The sequence below is a fragment of the Gallinula chloropus genome (genome assembly GCF_964237585.1).
Source record: "Gallinula chloropus genome assembly, chromosome: Z".
NCBI lineage: Eukaryota > Metazoa > Chordata > Aves > Gruiformes > Rallidae > Gallinula > Gallinula chloropus.
The window spans coordinates 24804834-24829312 of NC_140089.1; the positions used below are offsets into that span (position 1 = coordinate 24804834).

Consider the following 24479-nt stretch of genomic DNA (forward strand, 5'->3'; position numbering starts at 1 on the left):
GTAGTTCTGCTTTTTAAATAATATACAGAATCAAAGGAAAAGACAGTTATTGATATAAGTTCGAGCTTAATAAGTGTTTAGAGTAATGCATTTGATTATGTATTATATAGTTGAAATGAAGGAAAAAATTAGTGTATAGACTTTCTTTGTGTCTGCACAAGCTGTTTTCATATTTGGTTGGAACAGAAGTGTTTCAGGGGTTTTATTATGTTTTCATTAGTTTAATTATGCTTCATTTTCTAAGATAAAAGTGTTTTTCAAAGAAACTGTCAGCTTGTAAACTACAGTACCATGAAGGTGAGTAAACATAGATAGTAAACTCTTCCAGTCCACAAAAAGAGTCAAATTTATTATGATGTACAACTACTGATGTAAACCAGTATGTTGTTGTAGGTGCAGCCAGCAGTGAGACTGTAAAATACTGGGGAGAAACAAACTTAATCTTCTCCTTTAGACCAAACTGGGGTTTATTTTAAAGGAAGTAGTTAGATGCATAAGCATTTCTTACTTTACATGACAAGAAACTTTCTGGCACACTGACATAGACTGGTTAGGAACACAGTTTTTCTTCATATGTTCCTTTTCAAAAAATGTGAAGTCAACATTGTGCATTAGTGACATTAACCTGCATACTGCAAGTATTGAGAGTATGAACAAAACTTCATACCATCACACTTGCATTGGCTTTTAATACATCTCTATTCTGTTTACGCTCTGCAACACCCCTCAGCAGGACAGGGGAGCCTATAGGAAGAGCAAAATCAAGAAAACTCATGGATCAAGGTAGAAATAGTTAGCTAAGTGGAGAAAATAGAAAAAAACCCAAGTGATGGAAAGGAAATCAGCCTCTCACTGCCTCTCACAAGCAAACTGATGCCAAGCCCATCTCCAAGCACCAGTTACATTGAAAGATACCTCCCTCCACCCCTTCTTCAGTTTTATTGCTGAGCATTGAGCTTACAACATACAGAACATCCCTTTGGTCAGTTGGATTCAGGTGTCCTCACAGTGCCCTCTCCCAACTTCCCTCTGCAGGGTGGTAAAGTGGAAAAAAAAGGGAATTCTTGGTGCTGTTAGTCTGTCCAACAGCTGTCCCCCTGGAACCCGTGTCTCTCCCACTTCTGGCAGGTCAGCCTATGAGCCCCTGAGATGGATGTTCGCCCTCTAGTTGCTGGTACTCAGACCACCTGTCTTACTCACCAGCTATTTGGGACTACAGTTTGCTAGCATTCAGATACACACACACACTTCAAGTAGATAGCACGCTTCCAGAGAATGAAGTTAAAAATGGGAGTTAGTAAGTCTTGGACCAACTGAGAGATCAAGGGCAGCACTCAGTGATATAAGCATGTGGACCAGCAGTTTTTTCACAGTCATACCTTATATCTCCTTTTCCCCACTTGTTTTCCCTTGCTTGCTGCTCCCCAGTCTGCTTTGATCTTTTCCTGTCTCACCACTGATCCTTTCCTAAGCCATGCCATAGGAGGTTGTGTATGCCCTCTGCATTCTCCAAAAAGTACCTTGTAACAAGTTTTATACAATCCCAGAGGTTTTTCCACTGCATCCCATAAGAGCCCTTGTATGTCAGTAATTAGTAGCACACTTCAGTTAGCTTGGGGTCCAGGGTGAGGGGATCCATGCTGACTCCTTTTGGTGGGTTACACCTAGGCATGATGATTTATCTCTTCTCCTTTCACAGTCTAAGGGAGCAGCTGAGCCAGGACATTGACTTTTCACTGATCAGGTCAGGATGGTTCTTCCCTGCCTAATCCTTTTGTTTACTGGATTAGCCTTTAATCAGATAGCTTAGCAGAGATAGAAAAAGAAAATCAAATACTAAGAAAGAATAGAGAACAAAACCAAAGAGCAAATTCCTCATCATGTTCTGTACATCAGCTCCTAGCATTTTGTACGCTTCAGTGCAGTTTTCATCCCAAAGAATAGTAACTGGGAAGGTTACAAAGAAAGTCAAGTTGAATTGTCAGAGCTTGTGTAAAAGGAGCATTTAATATTGCTAGGACTCTTCATGCTGGATATGAGATGTGGAGTGGAACAGAGGTATGTAAAGCAATGAGAAGCACTGAAAAGGTGAAGTGGGGCAGGGAGCAGTAATTCCTCAGACAAGAGCTAGGGAGCATCATACAAGACCATTGGTACAGCAGGCAGGTGGGGATAGTTTGGAGCTTTGCAGCGGTTCTGGAGATTTCCTGACTGCAGTGATCTTGAACCAAAATTACAGTTTACATCCAGAGCCTGAGCATTTGTACTGCAATTCAAAATAAATCCTGTCTGAACTTGTTACATGTATTCTATCTTGTGTAGGTAACTATGCAGTGAATGCTGTTGCAGGCTTTCTTGCACATGCTCATTCCCTATTGGCTACAAGATTACCTTGTTCTGGTACTGCCATTAATTAAAGGAAAAGAAATTGCGTTCCTCAGTAGTGAGGTGCTGTGGCAGAAAGGTGTGGTTTGGTTTCCCTGCCACGGGACTTCATTTGCACATACATGAAGCCAGTGGTAGTACACAGACTATTATAAAAATCAACAGACATGTGAAGGGCAGCTCATCTGATCAGGAGCAACGGGACTGTAAAGCACAGTAATCCTTGTAATACACTCCTGGAATTTTTAGCTTATTCTTTGGCATTTGTTCTCTAGTGATGATGCAGTGTAAGAATTGTGAGAGAGAAAATTCAACAGAGCTGAAGGAGGGAGAGAGGGTGTGCAGTTAGGCACATTGAGAACATCAGAAGACTGGAATGTGAACCAAGGTTGTTGCTTCTTTCACGAAATTAACTAGTTTAAAAGAATTGAATCTTCATACAGAATCTTCATACAGAATCCTGTTATCACTTGCCTAAAAAGTGTTTACACAAGATCGATGACCAAAATACTTCTGTGTCAGGTTTATTCTCCATAAAATAGGTTCCAGTCACACAATTTTTAGGGGCAGAGGTTGATTTGGGGCTTTCACATGCAAAGTCAGGTACCTCCCTAACCTAAAAAACCCAGACACTGAGATGCTGAAATTCTGAATGACTTCAGCAGGCTCTTGGCAATATTGCCTGTTTTACAACAAATTTGGTTTTGAGGTAGAGAAGGTATTGCAAGAAGCTTTAAAGAGAACCCCGCTACTTCTAGGATCGTAGAGTCCTCTTCAAATGTAGGTACATTAATCTGTTGGCTGTAAAACTTGTAGGGTGTGAAGCAGAGATTGTGCCCAGCTGCACTTACGCGCTTCCCCGGGACAGTATTTAGTTACGCAGTTCTCACGCTGCAGTGTCGTGGAGCCTCGTTTGCGTATCATTTCCTGGGTCTTTTCAAGAGCAGAAAGAAGGGAAAACATTTCCCTAAATCTTTAATGCTCTGAGCCCCCAGTGAGCAGCTGCCGTCCGCACGGAAAGAGGCACCGGCCAGCTCAGCTCAGCTGTTGCCTGGCACATTTCAGGCCGATTGCGCAGCCCAATGGAGTGCGCTGCCTGGGATGCACACCCAGCAGCTTCTGTCCAGAGCTAGGTGGTTTGTCATAGCTAAAGCAAACGACTCCTCTCACAGTTAGTGTTTGTAGTGCTAATTAGCTTTGCCAGCATAGCTTTGTTAATGAGCTTGCCTTTGCTGGGCCGTTAATAGGCCCGCAGAGCCTGGTAGCACCTTTGGATTGCTTTCTCCAAAGGCAGCACAAGGAGTTCAAGGCAGCTGTGCGCTGTGTGTTCAGCAGTCAGGCGTTGGTAGGGATTACTTCAACGGGCTGCTTCAGACCTTAGAAGGTCAAATGGCAGCTTGAAGACTGTGTTTCCAGTCTCAGGCTTTTTTGTTGCCTCAACTTGCAGCGAGGACTCCAAACCCGAGGAGTCTGGTTTTAACGTGGCTTCGGTGTGTGCTTCGGCTTCCTTGTCCTTCCCAACATCAGCTTTGGAAGTAGATTGACACAATGGCCCTGAGGTCATTCCTAAAGACATGGTAGCTCCTGTAGCTGTTCTTTGGCCAGGACTGCAGGAGCCACCAGTGCCCTGGCCACATGTCCTGTGTCTGCTGGACACTGTTAAATGTTTTGGAGAAGATGTGAGAAATTCATAGGCAGCACCTGGAGAGGGGAAGTAAAATTCCTTCCTAACTGACCAGATCTAAGTGAACCGATCGTTAACTAGGCAGTTGATGTGGAAGGTGTGGGACCTGTGTCATTGAACTGAAACTTGATGTTTTTTCCTCCTTACCAGTTTGTATGTGGCCAGTGACTGTTAAGAAAGTGTTCTATGCACGCTTGTAAAACAGACATTTCCTGCTTTATGAACAACTTACCATGCAAAATGATCTGATGAATTTTTAGGGCAGAAGGACTGTTATTCCTACCTGTACAATGTCATCTGTTCCTAGACGGCTCGTAACACAGCTGTGCTGGAACATTCTTGGTGCTTTGTTCTTCAGGCTCACATTCCTCCTTTTTCTTTCACTTAAAGTGCTCTTTCAGCACTGCGAAAGTATTTCTTCATTGGAATGCTTTAGAGGGACGGTTTAGTCCAGCAGTGTGCTCCACTGTCTCTTCACTTCTGGCTTTGCCCCCTCCCCAGTCATCCTTTTATTTAAAGCCCAATGTTCTCGCTCCTTGATATAGCACTTCTTGAGTATTTTATGCGCAGTAGTACCTTATGTTTTGTCTTTGTGTGTGTTAAGCAGCTTTTGGGGCAGCGGCAGCTTTCAGTTATCCATTGCATGTGGTTTGGAATCACACGCCCGCTTCCTCTTTTGGGAGGAGAAGCATTTTGGGTCTTTGGCAGCTCTATGCATCGCACTGCTTTCCCCCTTTGGCAAAGACACCCTTACCTGCTTCAACCGTGGCACAACTACAGTGAACTCCAGGGAAGTGGTGGAAGCCGCCTGCATCGACACAAAGCTCATTCACTAACTGCTTTGTGACAGGGGCTTCTTGCAGCATAAGTTCACAATGTGATGAGGTTCAAGCGGTGCTACAGTCCCAGGGTCGTTTTGCTAGTAAACTGCGAAGTTGCAATGGCTGCAAACGTGATTTGGCTCCAAAGTAACGGGTTTGTGGGTTGTTTTTTCCTTCAGTCTTACGATAACGGCCTGGCACAGGGAGCTGGACTGGAGTCTCACGGTAAGAATGTTAAAATGTTCTGCGCCTGTTTTTAAGATGGGGATGGGAAAGGCTGCAAAAGGTGCAGGGTATGTCATGCCTTTCCCTCTTGTCTGACTAAGGAAGTGGGATGAGGAGGAGTAAATGCAAACCCTGCCTCGGAATAGCAGTCTGTCTTCTTCCCTTCGTCCCAGTTCAGTAGTAGACGAGGTGCGCTCTTAGGATCCTGACACCACCAATCATACCTCAGGAATATCTTCCTGAAAGGTGTTGGCTGTGGTTCTCATCTCTTGCTGACAGGGCAGACCTTCCCCACATGTACTGTGGCTGCTCTTGGGACATAGCTGCAAGAGATTTTGTGCACCTGACAATCCCCAATTGCAGCAGCTCTTAGCAAAACCTAGAAGCGTTTCCTCCGGTAGTTTACAGCAGTCACGGGGGCCTCAGATCTTTGCAGCAGCAGCAGCAGCAGTTACTTTTTGGTGAGTAGTTGGCAGTTGTGAAGATGGGTGTCCCCAAGAGACTGGTATTTTTAAACAGAATGTCTCCATGCTATGGAGTAGTGGTCAGATTGCGTTCTGTGTGACGAATACTCTATTAGCAGTTCTTTGCTAGCTTTATCCTTACTGCTGAGCTTTGCCAGGATTGCATAGTTTTCTTCCTCCAGGACGGATAAAGCTGACAAACTTAAATTATACCCCTACACATGTAACAAATGTGTTAACTACGTTAGTGCAGGCTGCTAGTGAAAACAGAGGGCATTGCTTCAGATGCCTGCTGCTGCTGCACTTCACCAGCAGAATAAGAACAGCCTCAGAGCTCCTGGGGTCATGTAGCATCAGGGGCGTGTAAGGAACTTTGGGCCCCAAGTCGCATCTCAGCGGCTTGCTCACAGCTTTTCCCAGACTGTGATTTTATCACACGAGGTACATGCTCAGCTGGATGGGCTTTAGAAAGTGATGGCCATGATACACAGGCAGAGGACACGAGTTTGTCTGTCTGTCTGTATTACAACCGCCACAGGCCGTGGGGTGTGACATTGCAGTTCACTTCTGAACTGCTGTGTGACATCAGCTACGCAGCACTGCGAGGCAACACAGCTTCCAAAAGGGAATTCAGGTTCAGTCGTGCAAGCGCTGCGTTGAGTTGAGGGGTTCTCTTCCCTTAAATCGACAGGCATGCTGAGCTGGAGTGGTTTTCTTCTTTGTATTTTTCACCTAAAGTTAATATCGCAGCCCTGCAAAAATCCATTGATTTCATTGTTACGGCCCAGGTCAGAGCTCTGACTGAGGCCATGCAGGCTTCAGCCAAAATCTGGGCATCGAAGCACTGCCAAAGCAACCCTCTCTTCACAGGTGGCTCTACATTTTGCGGTATTGCATCGCTGTGTTTGATGGGTAAACTGGAGGAAGTCTTTTCGCAAAAGGAGCTGAAGAGAATAACAAGGTGGTGCATAATGAGGCAACAGAACGGCTACCAGGGACGACCCAACAAACCCGTAGACACCTGCTATTCTTTTTGGGTGGGAGCAACATTGAAGGTAGTGTACAGAACAGCTACAGGACAGTCACTCACCTGCTTTGCTTTCTTCAAGTGGCGTGTTTCTGTTTTGCTTGAAAGACTTGCGTGTTTGGCACAAGTGCATGAACTGGCACAGATCCCCAGGAAGGTCCCTCATCTCCCAAAAATGCAGGATGGGGAGGCTTACCAGATTAGTGCTGTCTCTGCTATCGCGGCTTGTCTCATCAACAGGCACTGGCGTTAGTTCTACAACTACAGCAAGATTTATGACTGCAATGGTCTGATTTCTTTCAGCTCCTGAACACATTCCAATACACAAACTTTGAGAAAAACCGAAATTACATCCTGTCAACTCAAGATCGCCTCGTAGGTGGATTTGCCAAGTGGCCAGATAGCCATCCAGGTAACTTTCCTTTTCACAGTCATGGTGAGCGTGTTGTAAGTGAGAGCTTCCTCGGAGAGGTGCCAAGGCAGTTTTCCCCTCATTCTCCTTCAAAGAAATGGGAAAAAAACCTTTAGAATAGAATGTGATTTTCAGGCAGGAAGTGGAAAGAGGGAAGTACGTTTTCCCCTTCTTCTGCCATGGAGCTGGTGCTGCTCAGGCTCTTGCTAGAAGAGCATCGCTACCTAGGGCTGGACAAGCCTTTCTGCAGGTGTTTACCTGTACTTGTGGGAACACCATGCAGTGGGTGTCTGTCTACATCGTCTGAGCAGAGCAATTCAGAACATTTGTTTCCTCGATAAAGGAATCCTCAGAGCTTCTGGGGAGGAAGTCAGCACCTGTAAGAACAGTCAAAATTTACGTGGTTCTGTAGTGTGATTTACAGGTGGTAGTTACCTGTAGCAACTAGATAGAGTATATCTGGAAGTTAATCATGATCATTTTGGAAGCGGATCATTTGTAGAAGTGAGAAACTTGATGCTCAGATCTTTTAATTTGAGATCATTTGAAGAGGTGCTGGGATCCAACAAGTATTGGGAACTTGTGAAAACAAACCTCGCGCCCGTAGTGTTGCTCAGTGGCGTTTTGTTCAGGGAAGAGGGAGTCTGCAAACTAATCAAACAACATACAAAGTCAGCCGTAGCCAAGGGTGAGTGTGTTCAGAATCTTGGCCCTGATCTTTCCTGTGGTTCAAAAGGAAAGGATGAAAGCAATTGAAGAGTTTTCGAGGTGGACCCGCACTGAGAACACAGTGCTTGTGATAGATGTGTTCCTCCCACTGGCCCGAGACTCAGCCCTGGATTCCTGAGGACTTTGCTGTATTTACACTGCTTTGTACAGATCAGTCAGTACCACTTGGAGGAAATATCTCTGTTTATCTGATGAACCATTTATTTTGTGAGCTAGAAATGAGAGAAATCTGTTTCAAGCCCCGTCGTGTGCCAGGTCCCTTTGCCTGTCTTGTAGCAGAGCTGTGATTGTTTGAGATAACAGTTGATTGAGAAAGGCAGAACTACTAATAAAGCTGCCCTCCTTTGATCTGTGTGCTGCTCCGGGCTGAACGCTGCTGTTTCCTATAAAGCAAGCTTTTGCTGTCTCTTGTGCTCCGTTGTGAGAGGTGGCCTTGTTGCAGCATTCCTTCCTGGGGCAGATTGTGACCTAAGTCTGTGTTCACGTTTGAAGGAGAGATCATAGAATCTTAGAATTGTAGCGGTTGGAAGGGACCTCAAGAGATCATCGGGTCCAACCCCCCTGCCAAAGCAGCTCCCAGGCGTCCAGACAGGTCTTGAATATCTCCAGAGGAGGCTCCACCCCCTCCCTGGGCAGCCTGTCCCGGGGCTCTCTCACCGTCACTGGGAAAAAGTTCTTCTGCATGTTGGTGCGGAACTTCCTGTGCTCCAACTTGTAGCCATTGCCCCTTGTCCTGTCTCCATAGACCAATGAAAAGGGGCTGGCTGATTCCCCCTGCATCCCCTGCTTCAGATAATTATAAACTTTAATTAGGTCCCCACTTAGTCTTCTCTTCTCAAGGCTGAACATTCCCAACTTATTCAGCCTTTCCTCACAGGGGAGATGCTCCAGGCCCTTAATCATCTTCGTAGCCCTTCTCTGGACTCTCTCCAGGAGATCCCTGTCCTTTTTATACCAAGGAGCCCAGAACTGGACACAATACTCCAGGTGGGGCCTGACCAGGGCAGAGTAGAGTGGGAGGATCACCTCCTTTGACCTGCTGGCTACACTCCTTCTGATGCACCCCAGGATCCCATTGGCTCTCTTAGCCACCAGGGCACACTGCTGGCTCATGGCCTACCTGTGGTCCTTCTCCACAGATCTCCTCTCCAGCAGGTCATCCCCCAGCCTGTACTGATACAAGCGGTTATTCCTTCCCAGGTGCAAGACTCTACACTTGCTTTTGTTGAACCTCATCTGGTTTCTCCCTGCCCAGCTCTCCAGCCTGTCCAGGTCTCTCTGGATGGCAGCGCAGTGTTCCTGCGTGTCAGCCACTCCTCCCAGCTTTGTATCATCAGTGTACTTGCTGAGGGTGGATGCTATTCCCTCATCAAGGTCGTTAATGAAGATACTAAACAGGACTGGACCCAACACCGAGCCCTGGGGAGCACCGCTAGTAACAGGCCTCCAGTCAGATTCTGCTCCAAAATGATGAAGAAGTTAACGCAGTTCTAACCTGAAGAATGAGTGTTAATGCAGCACTGTAAAGATTATTTCCACAGAGCTGTGATTTCCTTGTCATTCATAGCTGCGCTTCCCACAAGCGCAGTCTCATACCTGAAAGAGAAGCTGTGTCTCAGTTATTAACGTGTTTTTCATCTGAATAATCTCCTGAATATCTTTGTAGTAGCAGTACTACTGTTTTATAGAACTAGAACTAACTTGAGCCTGAAGATAGCGTGGGTTTGCCAAACTGTTGAACTTTGTGGTTGATCCCACCCAAAAGCTGTTTACAGGTTCTCCGTTTGTGTATGCGTTTTCGTGTGGATCGGCGCAGCTGTCCACAGGGGTCAGTACCATGAAGTTTCCTGAAGTTTCTCTCCGCTTGACACTCCCTCTGGAAGGTCAGCAGGGGCTGGAACTGCCAAGCGTGCTTCTCTGCACACTAATGCTGATATGCAGAAGCTCTTCCAGAGCCCCTCTGCACTGGAACCTTCTTGCGGTACCATTTGAGTCAGGTAGGAATTCACTGACAGCTCCCAAAGGTTACAAAGTGCTGAGCATTTGTAAGGGGCACGTGAAGTTCACATCCTCGTTCCCCCTTTAGCCTGGGATTTCCTGGGCAGAGGCAGGCTCATTTCTCTTCCCCCCAGCTTCCCCAAGTCCAGCTACACGTCCTTTCTCCTTTTTGCACAGGCTTTGCTGTATATCTAAATCTCCTGCAAACCCATTTGATTCACTGAAATGTCAGAAATGCCCCATTTTTCTGCTGCTGGGGTTAATTTTCAGCCATGGAGGGTTTGCAGCAAGCTGTAATGCTGGTAGACGACAAGGTAGGCAGCAGGATGAGCATTGGAGAGGGGAAAAGAGCATCCCTTCTTGGTGGCGGTCATTTGTTACGGCTCAGCAAGCCCTCCTCAGATCCTATCCTTAGGATTTTCTCTCAGGAAAAGCGAGGATTCTTTCCTACTCTGAGATCTTGATGTGTGGTAGCTACTGGCACTAATTTTGGTGTTTCGTTAGTCAGCTGTCCATGGGGTCAGTGGTCAAAAATGTTCTCCTGTTTGGGGAAAGAGAAATTGCTTTGTAGGCAGACATTATTTCCAGGTCCTCAAATTCTTGTGCCGTTTGGCCTGAGCACTCCAAAGGTACAAGGGAGCGGGCAAGAGAGATGGCAGCCTCGCCTTTCACACCGGTGGCTTTGGGCAGACACGGATTCATTCGCTCCAAACTCAAGTTCCAAACGTAGGAGCTGTTTGTTTTCCGTGTCTGTAATGATTCGGGGTGGTGGGAGACGGGAACGCTTGGCTGTGGCACCTGGTGTAATTTCTCTTTTGCCTTTTCTGTCCCCCTTCCAGATGCTTTACACGCCTACTTTGGGATCTGTGGTTTGTCGCTAATTGGAGAACCGGGCATTTGCCAAGTCCATCCTGCCCTGAATATAAGCACCAGAGCCTCAGAGCACCTTCACCACCTTCATCAGATGTGGAAATCAAGGACGCTAAACAGTGCTCAGGCAACACACACCTCTCTACATGACTGACTTAGACTTGACTTTAGTTCTGGTAGCATAATTGTAGCCCAGGGTTAAAAGCCATGTATAACCAATGTGCTCTCTTAAGTGCTGGAGTCATGCAATCAGATCCGTGTTGCCGGCATCACTTTGATAGTTGCCTTCAGCAGGTTGCTCTGCGTTGTGGAAAAAGGAGATATTTGTATTACATAGAAGTTTGTCAGACTGTAACTGGCTCTTCAGATGGCTTTACTTCTAAGAATTCCCTTGAGGCATTGAAACTTCATTCTTATTTTATTTTTCTAAATTTGTGCATACTGTGTCAAAGTCTATAATGGGGAAATATTTTCAAATCTGTTTACATATCATACAGTATAGCACAGAACCTGGAGTTGTTGATGCTCTCGATGTCTGACGTATTTTTGGGTAGAACCTGTTTCTGAAGTCAAGCCTTTGCAATACATTAAAGTTGTACAACTGCACTCTGATTATTTTTTTTATACATAGTCCCCTTCTCATGCAAGAGAATTCTGAATCTCTTGACCATTCTCAGGCACATCTGTGTGGTGTTCGTCAAACACCATGAGTTCCTGTAGGAAAGGAGCTGTGCTTGTGCTGCCTAGAAAGCTAAATATGGGAGAATCATAGAATAACCTGGATTAGGAGGGGCCTTAAAGATTAAATCACACAGTGCCTTTGCTATATTTATTTGTTATGATGTCATTTATACCATCAAAGCCTCCTTTAACTTCAGTCCCATCATGGAGGAACATAGCACTGAAAGATGAACCCGTTGCCCGGGGAGCTGGCCCTAACTTGGGGCTGTTTGGTGGGCTCCTAAGGACCCTCCTGGGCTATTTTCTGCAGTTCTTAAGTTCTGTTTCACCACTGAATTATCTTTAATCCATTCCCCCCACCCCTGACACCCATACTTTCTTAAATTAATGACAGGTTTGCTGGTGGGGCTATTGAACACAGTACTGCTCTGCAAGGTGCATAGATGGGAAAGGGGGTGTGGGGGGGTGTTTCTACAAAGAGCTCAAATGCACTGGAGGGGGAATGGGAAATCTGAGAGGATCGGGCATACTCACACTTGAGCTGTCCTCGGGTGGTGCGGGCTGCCCAGCCCCCCTCTGAAACAGCCCCCGGAACACACCATACTCTGGTGAGCCAGGATTCTGCCAGAGATGTGTCTGGAGGAGGCCTCTCCACAGTGTGCTCTCGTGTGTCTGTGTGTAGAGCTCTGCATACAGTCCCTGTATGTGGCCAGAGGGTCCCGTAGGGCGGGGGTAACACGGGGCCCCTGTGGCTTCCCAGTTCTATCGCTAGCTTCCTGTTCAGTCCTGGAAACTGGTCCTGCCACCAAAGCTTTCTGATGGCTCCAGGCCTCGTCATGTGCTTTCAGTGTAAGTAAACTTCAGCCTGAAGCAACTCCTGTTTGCAGACTGAGGAGCTGCTGGCAAGCATGAGCACTGTGATGGCGGGTGTCTGAAGGAGAGGTGCAAACCACGTGAACAAGGTGAGCTCCTCTGGCCACACACCAAGTCCTGTCCCCTTCCCCTCTGCCACCCCTGTTCACCCTTAATCAACACAGACAGGAGGGAAGAGCGGAGGCAGGTGTTCTCCTGCACCCCTTCCTGCTCAGGCCTGCTCCCAGCTCTGGGCAGGAGTTGGCAACAGCAGTGATGGCTGGGAGCCGCCACAGCTGTGAGTGAACTCGGGTGCTCAGAGCCAGCGCTCAGCGCAGCACAGCCCTGTGCGTAGCAGCCCGTAGGCTGCTAGCCCATTTGTCCCTACCTCCGGGTGCCCCTTGCCCTGCATCGCTCTTACCCCCTGCATGTAACCCCCTGGGCCATTGCCGGCTCTCCCACCTCCCAAACTCCCGAGTCATGGCCCAGCAGTGTCAGAAGGGGGAAGGTTCAGGCGTCCCTGTGAGAAGCAGAGGCAGGCACGCTGCTTCGGGCAGCAGCGCGAGCAAACATGGGGAGCAGCGTTTGAGAACTCACAGTGTCCGGTCCCAAGGGAGGGCGGGTTTTAGACCGAAGGCTCCGCGGGCTGTGGAGAACAACAGTTCCCACGACTGCCCTGCTATAAAAAGAAATGAAAGTCTGCCACAGCTCTTGGTCTGATGGCCAGGCTGGACTGGATGCCACTCTCGCCCCCTTGCTGGCTGCCCAGCCTGCTCCAGCCCCCGTGATGACTGGGCACCAGAACAGGCTGAGGCCTCTGGGGCCTTTTGATGCTGGCATCGTGTGGAACAGACGGGAAGGTGAAGGAGGGCTTTCTTTCACCTTTCCTAAACAAACCCTGGGATGCCAGTCACTCCACTGGAGGTCTGTGTCCTGCAAACACTGGCAGAGGAAGACTAGGACACTAGGGAGGTGCTTCGTCTTGAGGGCAGAGAGCTGTAGCCTGCTCACCTACTGGTGTCAGCCAGGAAGAGATGATTCTTGATTATTCTGGAAACTAAGGGTAAACAAGGAATTAAAGTGGGGGAAGTGTTTGTCTTGTCTGTACCCACTTTGAAATCCATGGCTGGTGAGTTATTTGGGGAGGACACTGGGAAGAGCCACGCTGAGTTGGGCAGCACTCATTTCTTCTGCTTTCCCTCACAGCAAGGCAAAGCGAGCATTCTCCCCTGAGGTTAGTAAGTTGTAGCTGAACCAGAGGGAAATCTGCTCCACTCAGACAGGCAGCCACCTCTGGGAGACTGTTTTACACCAAGGATGCTGAAGATGTTGGAGGCCAGCAGAAGTCAAGGGAACATAAAAGAATGGAAAATCAGGGAGATTTCCAGAAACTCCGGATTAGTACAGAAGTGCTTGTCTGCCCAGGACGGGGACCAGACTCCTGTCATCAGGGACCGTGCTTCTCTGTGATTGAAAGTGATTGAGTTCATGCAATGAGCCTTGTTCAGCTCCCTTGGCACTGTGGCGTGTGTGGGACAGGAACATCTTCCTGAGCAGCAGCCGAGCACATGGGGCTGGAGGCTGTGGCTGGCTCCTCACCTGGTGATACTCAGCTTGTCCTGCACTGCAGCACGCGTGGGGAACCAGCTAGAGCTGTGATTTGGGGGGGCTGGCCCAAAGCAGCGCTGGCCAGCCAGGGCATCCATCTCACATCAAGGACCAGTTGCTGCCCCAGATCCTCTCCATGTTCCACATCATGGGACCAGGGCACTGCGGTGTCTCCGGGCTTCCCCCTCAGCTCTTCAGTGACGATTTCCTTTGTTGTGGCTTTGGAGAATCTCTCCTGGGTGCTGGTTTTGGCTTTTCCTCTGCACTGCACATGCCTTCACGTGCACAAGCCAAGTTCATTTATGTCAGAGATTCTTTGAGGGGTCAGCAGCACATACCTCTGCCAGCCTTAGGAGGGGAAGGAGATGTAGGACCCTCCGCTGGTGCAGTGTTGTGCACCCAGGGTGGCCGTGGCAGCACTCCCGTTGTGCCCCAGCACCGCAGGCAGCTTCTCCAGCAGCGCGACATCTGCCCAAATGCTGATCCCAGCTGGACACTGGTGTTAAACGGGATTATCTATGTTAAGGGCCTGGAGAGCCTGAAGGGGAACAAGCCAAGGGGCCTGCTCTTTCTGGTGCAGTGCAATGCTGGGAGGGTCAGCCCTTGCCTGGCTCACACAGAGCTCAGTGGGGTCTACAGCGGCCCAACTCTGAGCAATGTCAATGCGCAGGGAGCTTCATCCAGTTTCAGCAGGGGTTAAAGACAGGATTAACCCACAGGTAAGCACAGAGGAAGGAGTTTTCCAGTGGGAGCGCAGGGCATGCCATTTTGCCAAAGGAAAGTTACCTCAAACCTAATCCTGAGGTAGTTAAACTGAGCGGGAAGTGCAGGAGGCCAGCTGATGTGCGTGAACCTTGATGGCACGAACTGGACAAGCCATGGAAAGGGCTGTGACACTCTCTGAAGGCCGGCTCTGTCTGAAAAGCCCATGCTGCAGGCTTCAGAGCCTTTGCTGGTGCAGACATGCCCCTTCTGCAAAGGCATAAAATCACTGAAACAAACATCGCTGCAGTTGCTGCAGCCAGATCTCTGCTGCGCTCATCTTTCTTCCCCTGATTTGCATGTCTTGGATTTCTTCGTTCGATGGCTTCTTTTGAGGAAATGTGAACTGTAAAGTAAGATACTCCAGCCTGGTGTGTGTTCCTCAATCAGTATTTGTTAGCACTCGAGCTACCCCTAGTTCTTTCTCTCTTGACGTTGTCAGACTTGATTGGCTGTGGTTGTGCCGAGCAATGGCATTGGCACTGGGTATTCATGGTATGCATCATTATGCACTCCAGCTGATTCCTTATGCATATCTAACGGCACGCTCAGGACATTCAATATTAATAGTAGTCTACATACTTAACCCATATGTTGGAAATGAGCTGGTTCCCAGGGCGTTGTTCCGGTGTGCTCAGTCGCTCGGGACAGGCTTGGGGGAAATGATGCATACAGAGAATGCTTTGCACAGCATAGCTGCAGTTTTCACTCTGAAATTCATTTTGTGTGTTTGTGCCTGATTTACACGCCTAGAGGAAGGGATTTGCGGTGTCAGAAGGGCCTGAGCGCAGGAGAATAAAAAGCTGCCTAGAAAACACTGTGGCTTTGAAATTCCCTTTTGCATGTTCCTACGTTGGCCCTTGCCAGAGCACCTACAGCTTACAGTCGCCACAGGGAGATGTGAGGTACAGGCTAGGGGCGAGGCTGGTCCCTCTGGCCAGCAGCGAGGGCTGCTGCCTGCCTGGGCCACAGAGCAGCAGCAGAGCTGCTTCCGCGCTCGCGTTGCCATAGTCGGTCTGTGGTGCCGGGGGGAAGAACTTGATCAGCAGGGAAGGCTAGAGACATTGAGGAGGTAACCATCCCATTGTGCAGAGAATTGGCAGCTGCATCACTGAGAGAGGTCTGGGGACCCCAGGGAACCACAGGCCAAATATGGCTCCTGAGTGGCATTTAATAGGATGAGGAGGTGGCTGAGCTTGAGGTGGCCTTAGTGGGACCTGGGCAGAATGTGGAAGAGACACAGAAGGAGATGGTTCCCTGACTGCTCACCAGGAGACTCCAGGCAGTTGTGCTCCTTTTTCTTCCTCACAGCAACACACCTGGTAAATGGGGCAAGGGTGTGTGTGTGGCAGGGGGGGGCGGGTAGAATGTCCCTCTGGTGCCTTTGTCCTGCTTGCAAAGAGTTTCCAGCATCAGAAGGTTTCATCTTTTCCTTGGCAGTTCTTTTTTCTGCTCCTGACAGTTCCATCTACTTCAGTCCCTGTGGAAGGAAGCAGTTTATCTAAAATTCATAAACTGTTTACACGAGGACTCTAGTCTTTCTTAAGCTGGATGCAGGCCTCCAAACATGTCAAGAAAACCAAAGGAGGTCACGGTCCTTACCAGAGCCACGTACACTTGTGTATGTGTTGAAGTGGTGGTGTTCTTTCCTGACTTCAGATGTTTCTAAATGTGTGCAACTGCACACTGAAGCGGTTCATAGCGAGTACCAGCACTATCTTCTCCTGCCTGTATGTTTCCTGCATCTCCATTGCTCTGGCTTTGCAACTGTCAGAGACACTGGAGTCCTCTGGGGTGGAAGCACATCCACACAGATCCGTTTCTTCCACACAGCCTATAGAATGGTCTTTCTCTCCGGTGTACTGAAGTGTTTGTGTGAGCCCTCCCCATCCCAGTGCCTGCATCAGGGTTCACACACTCTTTAAGCCGACCTCCGCAGGTGGCGACAGCCAACACGCTCAAGCACAGTGTGCAGGGGCACAGCGGGAGAAGACCCCGCTCCCGAAGGCAGACGGCTGCCACGCGTGTGTGCTCACGTGGATTCCCTCTGCAGTGGAAATGGGACGGTGCCTGTGTTGTATGACATTTTGGGAGGGCCAGTTTTTCCACTGGTATAAAATTACAGGAATCGGTTACATCAGTTGATAATCCTTGCTTTTTTGGAGACACACTTCAAGGTGAAGAGAGAGAAAACAAAGAAAATCCTTCCACAGGTTCACTTGAACATCGTAGGACATGCTGTGAGATTGCTCATTTCATGGCAACCAAAGGTTTGGCTTAATTTTCAGGCCTCCGGGTTCCACAGAAAGGAACAGACATGATGGGCAAAACAAGAGGAGGAGAAGTGTGGAAAGCAATTGCACATCTGCGATTTATGTGTGACAGGTGAGGAGGTCCCAGCTATTCCTGACACACAGCCTACCTCAGCAAAGGTTGTGGAAAGCAGAGCGACTGGTTGCCAAGAGGGATGGGAGTCCCTGAGCCACCAGCTGCAACACGAAGCGTCTCCATCTGTCTCTGGCCTTCCCAGCGCACATTCCCCTGTCAGCCTGCAGCCACTCAAGACAAAGGCAAACACAAACTGTCTTCCCCCACGGGGAGGTAACCGGGGTCCCTCAGAAAGGCCACACAAACTGATATCTGCTGCAGAGAAGAGTCCCAAATTCCTGGCTAAGCTGGATCTCTCAAGATATCTCATGTCAGTGATACCAAGCCGTCCACAGGGCTCTGCCTGGCCTCGCAGGACTCTGCAGAAAAGCTCTCTCTGCGGGGCCCATGGCAGAGGCTGCTGTGGTGCAGGGGCCAGGATCCCCCCAACAAAAGCTGCTTGGAGGGTGCCATTGCCAAAGTAAAACCAAGAGCAAAAGTGGTTTGCAGCATCCTCCTGCCTGCCTGTCACTGGCAGCCACCTGAGCCTGGAGGGCTAAAAGAGCTAACACTGAAACTAAACCACTCAGAGAAAAGAACATAAAAGAGCCATCAGCTGCTTCTACCTTCTCCTGTGTCCTTCTTGCCCTGGTTGACTCCACAACTTGAGCAACATTTACATCTCTTCCATATACAGGAGCACTGTAACGAGAACACCAGCACCTCCCAGCTCCGAAGGACAGCACAACCCAGACGTGACTGGGGTGCTTATCAGTCTATGGAAACAAGACATGAGGAGGTGAAGGGAGAGGAACCAGGAATCATCCTTTCTGTCCCAAGTCCTTGAATTCAAGCCCAGGCTGGTAGAAAGGGAAAAACCTCAACGACCACCACAACAAAACCTAATCACACTGGTGCAGCAAAAATCACATGGGTGGAGCCAGAAATTGGGAGCACATAGTTCAAAACCCCGGTGTGATTCATGGCCAGAGAAAGCAAGATGAATGTCCAGATTCAGATGCACCAGGGAACATCCTGTCCCACAGGCTTTGGGGGATGGCTGTTGGGGACTGTCTAACATGAATGTGACAGAACCCCAGTGAGATTTGGGTGCAGACACACCTCCAGCTGAGATCTGCACCGCGTGTTGTGTTGTCCCACTGCGGAGCAGAAAGGGTTGTAAATTCCTCAGCTGTTCCCACATCCTGTCATTACTGAGCAGGAAGGTCAAAGGTATGTTTGCTGCTTGGTGCTGGCTGTTGGTTGGAGAGTCACGTCAATTTCGTGGTACAACCTGCCCTGAAGCAGGAGCACCACTGTTGCTGATGCCACCACCAGCATGGTGTCCCGCAGGTGACTACTGGACTTGAGCAGGTTGGCACTGTGCTTTCATGCCGCCCCTCGCCCCAGCCTTGGCCAGCCCGGGCCATTGATGGTGTTTAACACTGACCAAAGAAATTAGAGCAGCAACTCTTTCCTCCATGAGTGCTGTTTGGTGAGCAGGGGTTGGATCAGAGGAGAATATCTCAGATGAAGCGAAATGACGTTGCTGAGGACCCATCAGCTGTGTGGGTGGTGATGGCTGGCTGTCCCCTGTGCTGCTGCCCATTGTTTACTCCTGGGGTGTTGGCTCAGAAGCAATCTGCAGAACGCTGAAAGCCTCTCTCTATCCCAATAATGAGCTATTTGATCAATGAGACATTGGATATATATAATTGCACAGTATCCAGTGGCAGAGGTCTGGTAGCTATTCATGAGTCCCGTTTGCTGAGAAAGGAAGCGTGTATGGTTTCAGCAAGTAACCTGTAGAGAGAATCTGGGATAACATTACTACGTATCAGTACGCTTAGGAGATACGGCCTCGGAGGGGACATGCTATACTGTTACAAAACACCCTTTGCAACGCTACCACCACGCAGCACTGGTGTGCTCCACGGGCCACCTGATAGGTACGGCGCAAGGGTGGCTTGTCCCCTTCCACCTCTCGGTCTGGGAGAGAGATGATGAGAGAGCAGCAGAGTGACCCCTCACTGACCTCCTCCCCCAGTCTTGCGGGGGCTGGGATCTTTGGGCTTGGGGCAGTCTGTGACCAGAAGAGGAAGAAAAGAGCCGCTGGCTGAAGTGACCAGCGGTGTCTTCACCAGGAGCAAGCTATTGCAGCAGTGCTGAAGTGGAGACGGGGAGCAGGGGTGCGATGCCTGCCATGTCTCCAACGCCATCCCCCAGCCACCCTGAGGCATCCCCTTGCCTGCTGGGTCAGCGTACAGGCTTGTAGAGCTGCTTCTCATAGCAGGCCCTCTTGTTTCTGGGGCCCTGAGGGTTCCCTGCCTCGAGCGGCGCTGGGTACTTGAGTTGCTGCGCCCAGTATTTTGGCCACAGTGGGACAGAGGCATGTTGTATCCACACCATTGTGAGTGGTGGTATCAAGCCTGCCCGGGGTGCAGAAATATAGAGGAGAGGAGTTTTCTTGTGAGCCACAGCTGCCTTTTCTTCCACAGACATGGCAGCAGCCAAGTGCAACGTGCAACGCGCTTTAGACGAGAAAGGCACATGACAGGGCAGGGGCTCTTCTTCTCAGACATGCTCATGCACAAAGTTCCATGTAAACCAAACTCCTGGAAGTGGAGAAAAGCAGAGGGAGCCTGGCACCAGCGCACGGTGCGGTACCCCAGCTAGCAGCCTGCTTCGAGCTGACCTTTCAAGTCCCTTTGCCAGAAGCACGCCCGCTTCGGGCGCTGGCAGCAGAGGCAGAGGAGATGGACACAGCAGCAGAGGCAGTGGGGATGGACACAGCAGGAGAGGGGATGGACACAGCAGCAGAGGCAGTGGGGATGGACACAGCAGCAGAGGCAGAGGGGGTGGACACAGCAGCAGAGGGAGAGGGGATGGACACAGCAGCAGAGGGCATGGACACAGCAGCAGGGGCAGAGGGGTTGCACACAGCAGGAAAGGGGATAGACACAGCAGGAGAGGGGATGGACACAGCAGCACTCGGGTTTGGCGAGCCCACGGGGAGGGATGAGCTCGCGGGTCCTCGCCCAGTGCCGCGGCCGCAGCCCCTGAGCAGAGGCGCTGCCCCGAGAGCCCATCTGCCACAGCGCGGGGAGGCGGCTCCTCCCCGGAAAGCACCGGGGGAGGCCGGGGCAGCACGGCGGGGGCGGGGGGAGCGGCGGGGCGGTGCTGGCCCACGGCACGGCCGCCCCGCGGGGAGCGCGGGGCCATGGCGGGGGCCGCGGAGGGCCGCGACTTCGGCTACATCTTGGACCTGCTGAAGCGGGACAAGGTAGGAGCGCGACCCCGCACCGCCGCGGCGTGTGGGCGGTGGTGCCCCAGGGCATCCTCGGCAGACCCGTGCGGGGCCGGGGCGGTGGCAACGCCGGGGGCGGGAGCCGGTGAGGCTGCGCCGGAGGGAGGTGGGGATGGAGGGAGGGAGGCGTCGGCGCCCTCGGGTCTTTGGGCTTCGGGGTGGTTTGGGGCTGGGGGCGGCTTGACTCGCGCTTCGAGCCGACGCGCTGAGGCGACCCGCCGCGTAACTGCCGCACGCTTCCGAGGCTGCCGGGCGAAGCAGTGTGAAAATGAACTGCGAAGGGCCGGCAGCCCGTCGCGGCTGGACGTGCGGCGTTTTTGCAGCCTGCTGATCCGCTTGTCCGCCCGCTAACGCGCGGTGCGGTGCCGGAGGCTGCCCCCGGCAGCCTCTCACCGGGGCCCTTTGTGTGCGCGGACTTGTCTGGCTCCCGGGGTGCGGGAGTCTCGCGTCCCGCCCCCACGAAAGGATTCAGAGTTCGCACATCCTTGACCGAAACGAGCGTGTGCCTTCTGTAGCGCAGGGACGGGCAATGCCGCGTCTTGTATTGCCCTAAAATCCGGGGAGCAGCGCGGCTGCTGTCCCCCCAGGGCACTGCTGCGGGGGCTGTACAAACAGGCAGCGGTCGCTCTAGTTTTCAGCTTAAAACTAAGTGTGTTGGACAGTGGTGTTATTTGCAAGGCTGACTGTTGTTAATGTATCCTGAAGACCTCCAAGTCCATCTCCAGATGCTGTCTTCATGCCTTGCTCTTTGTGCTCACCCTTCTTCCCACTCCCTCACTCCCTCTTCCAAAAGTCGTGGATGAACCTTTAGAGTGGTGAGAGAGGACTTTACTGGATTATTTTCTGCTTCTCCTTGCCTGTGAGTAGACATGCCTGGGGCTCCAGAGGCTGAATTAGATGGCCAAGCCACGTTCCTCTCCATTTTATGCAGTGCCCGGAATCAGAAGGGCGTTCGGGCAAGAAACTCCCTTTTTTCCCTGTAACGGGGTGGTACATCCATCTCGTCTCCCACAGCCAAACAGAGCATGCTGTTGCTCGAATCAGACACCCTCTGCAAGAGCATATGCTTGGGTCGACAGAGGATCTGGCACACTGGTGTGAAATAGGCGTGTTTGCTACAAACAGCGCTGTGTTTATACACACAGCATCCCACTGCCAAGTCCCACCACTCGCTGTGGTGGAAGGAAAGATGAGCAGTAGCAGTTGTCTGGTCTTCACAGACTCTGTAGTGGCTCACCGAGGGCCAGCTCTGAGACCTCTCACTGTCCAAAAGGTTTGCCTTGGGCAGTCCTTTGCCTCCGCACCAGGGCTTTAGATGACAGCCCCTTTGTAATCTATTGGTGTTATCCAGCAGCTCAGAGGCATTCTCCTGAGAAAATTCAGCTGCTTTTTCAGGTGTCATAAATCGTGCCTGCAGAAGGACTGCTCTGCACAGTAAACTGTGCTTGCTTAGGGGCAGGGTATCACTGCTCAGCAGTCCTAGTGCGCCAGTGTTCCCTTTCCTGTTCTCCCACATGGGTAAAGCTTTTGCAGCAAAGGTCTGAATTTACTGCTAAGCACCTGGCTCTCACTGAGCAGAGAGCTACCGGAGAGACAGGACACTGCAATACCTGACACTTGTTCACTTACCTCTGCTGCTCTGGGTACAGGCGCACCCAGCAGGTAGGATCCATCAGCCTGCGGACGCTGGGCGCGTGACCTCTTCTGGCACTCCTGCTGCTTTTCCACTTAGCTTGCAGTCTCTGTCAGGCAGGGCAAATCCTTATGTATTCCTTTTCCCCCAGGGAATGTCACTTCAAAAGCCGTTATCTCTTGTAATGATTTGGACTAATTATTCCCCTGTGACTCGGTTCCACACACAGAGCTTGCCCACCGTACCTGGAGCCGAAAGCCGCGTGTCACTTCGCCCCAGCATGGCAGTCCTTGTGCAACCCACATGTCCACAGCACCCGTTTGGCTCACTGCCGTACTCCGTGAGATATTCCAGGCCTGCGAGGCTCCTGCCACAATCATCACAGTAGCATAGGAGTGCTCCAAAAGGTCACTGTGAGACAGATAGACCAACAATCACCTGCATTTTGCATCAGAGGCACTGAGGCAGAATGAGATGTTCTGACCTTCTTTCAGGACTCTGACATCCCAGTTCAGAGCACAGCAAGGACGGACACTCAGCTGTCTCAGAATGATCCAGTGGTTTCAGAAATGGTTTCAGGCTGCCTTTTTTCCCCTCTCCCTTCCTCACTGCCTGTAAGTTTCCTTTTTCAGCAAACACATGAATATCCCGACCCTTATTCACCCTCACTCACTCACCATCGGTTTATTTCATAGACACTGGTGTTCTTCACTGGCACGCATCTGCTTCTTCTATTGGTTTTCTTCACTGGCACGCATCTGCTTCTTCTATTGGTTTTCTTCACTGCATCTGCTTCTTCTGTGGCGTTAACTTGCAAGAATCTGGAGGCAATTCTATAAGGAAATATTTCTGTCTGGGGGGGAGCTGATACCAGTGCTTGTGATCTGCTTTGTAGAAACAGTTGTGGGCACTTTCCTGGAAGTGGAATAAAGTCAGTAAGCCAAGAGAATCTGATGGGACATTCAAGAGAGGCTAGCAATGCTGACACCGTCCTTGTGCATGGGTGGTTGATTTTCTTGAAAGGAGGGTCTTGGCATAGTCTGTGCCTGGTCCTCTGCTTTTCTTCCCCTCACTCACTGGTTTTGCCTTACCCCCTATTCCTACCCTCTGGTTTGCAGAAACTGGCAGCTTGTGGTTCTGAAGGAACAGCTTGAGAAGCATTTCTCCAGAAAAAGCATTTTGAGAAACAGGCACTACGAAAACCAAGGCCAAAACCCCTGAGGATGTGAACCCGAGAAACGTCATTCCAAGAGCAGTAGAAATTCTGCATGCTCTCCACCCAGACCCTGCGAGGTGGCACCGATTTCTGTCCCTCCCCTCCGCCTGTTTTCTTCCAGTGACTGACGTACACTCAGCTTGTGGGGCCATTTCAGCTTTTCTCCAGGTGGGAGTGAGGGGTAGAGCTGCGCAGGGGCACAAAGCCCGAATCGCATGGGGAGGAGGAGGAAGGAAATGCAGTGAAGTTTTCTGGTGGCTGTGGGAGGGGGTGGGTTGCACTGGGCTGCCTGACTCAGCTGAACTCGAGTGCTGTTCTTCATCTTTCAGAAGACGAGGCTTTACCTCTTTCTTGCTTCTATATATGTAGCAAAGTGCCAGTTTGGGGTTTGGGTCCCTGTGAGGAAAGCAGCCCGTCACTGTACAGCAACTGCATTCCATTTGGTGGGTATCCAGACCTGTGCTAGATCATGTGAGGGGTATTTGTGCAAAAAAGGACTTGAGTCTGAAGGTAGCTTGGACTTCAGTTTCAGGTAAAGGGTTTGGTTAGCTGCTGCAGAGGAGTCTTGAGTTTGAAATCCAGCAGCTAAGAGGAGTTAAAATCCAATTTGCCTGTCTTCACAGCCCATAGTCTTAGTTACTTAGCTGTGTCAGTCAGCTTGTGTGACAAATGTGTGTCCCTGGGGCTGAGACATGCCCTCATCCTCCAGCAGTGGGGTTCCTAAGGCGCCTACAGGAGTGGAGCACAGGATGTGACACAGCACAGGCGAGCTGCCAGCCTTGTCCTCTGTGACTGGGGAACCTACCATGACAAGTGAAGGGGAGCAGGCAGTGGGAGTGGACAGTCCCCATGTGCAAGGTGATCACGCTTTCCATGCCATATCCATATGGTGTCAGAAAAGGAGCTTGTGCCTGGGCTTCCTGTCCATTTAATTTGATTTCTTTTTTTTTTTTTTTTTTTGATTAAACCTTTTCCATTCCAAACCCTTTGAAAAACAGCCATTACCTTTCATTTCTGCTAAACAGTAAGAATTTGGTTGCAGGTATGATAATTTCCTGGTGTCGTATACGGAGCTGGAGAGTGGTTTGGTTTGAACATCATGTTTTTTATTTAAAGCCTTTCATTTGCTTGCCAAGTGATTGCCGTGTGAGGAGAGAATCAGCAGAGCCCTCTGCGTGGGCTGCAGCTGTTCTTGGATGCTTCTCGGATGCCCCACAGCTGCTGCTGTCCAGGTGTCCAGGCGTGAAGCAGAGTTCTACACGAGGCAGTGAGAGAAAAAGTGAAGATCTACTGAGCCAACTTACCACGCTCGGGATGTGCTGGCTACAGGGCCTACCCAAAGCTGAGGGCAGTCCCAGTATTGCCAGCAGTTTGGTGAGCGTTGTCGTTACTGGCTCAATGCTCTCTGCCTAGCAGTGGCTTGTGTGCCCTTCCAAAC

General features: G+C 50.3%; 1 protein-coding gene across 1 annotated transcript in view; it reads left to right on the top strand.

Annotated features, from left to right (window-relative positions):
• PGGT1B (protein geranylgeranyltransferase type I subunit beta) overlaps positions 1–11149 on the top strand; it is a 39265-nt gene extending 28116 nt beyond the window's left edge. The window contains 5 exon segments of the mRNA XM_084277987.1: positions 5070–5115; positions 6450–6634; positions 6910–7018; positions 10585–10716; positions 10719–11149. Of these exon segments, the coding sequence (XP_084134113.1) occupies positions 5070–5115; positions 6450–6634; positions 6910–7018; positions 10585–10716; positions 10719–10765 (519 nt within the window). The 3' untranslated portion in view covers positions 10766–11149.
• The last annotated feature ends 13330 nt before the right edge of the window (positions 11150–24479 follow it).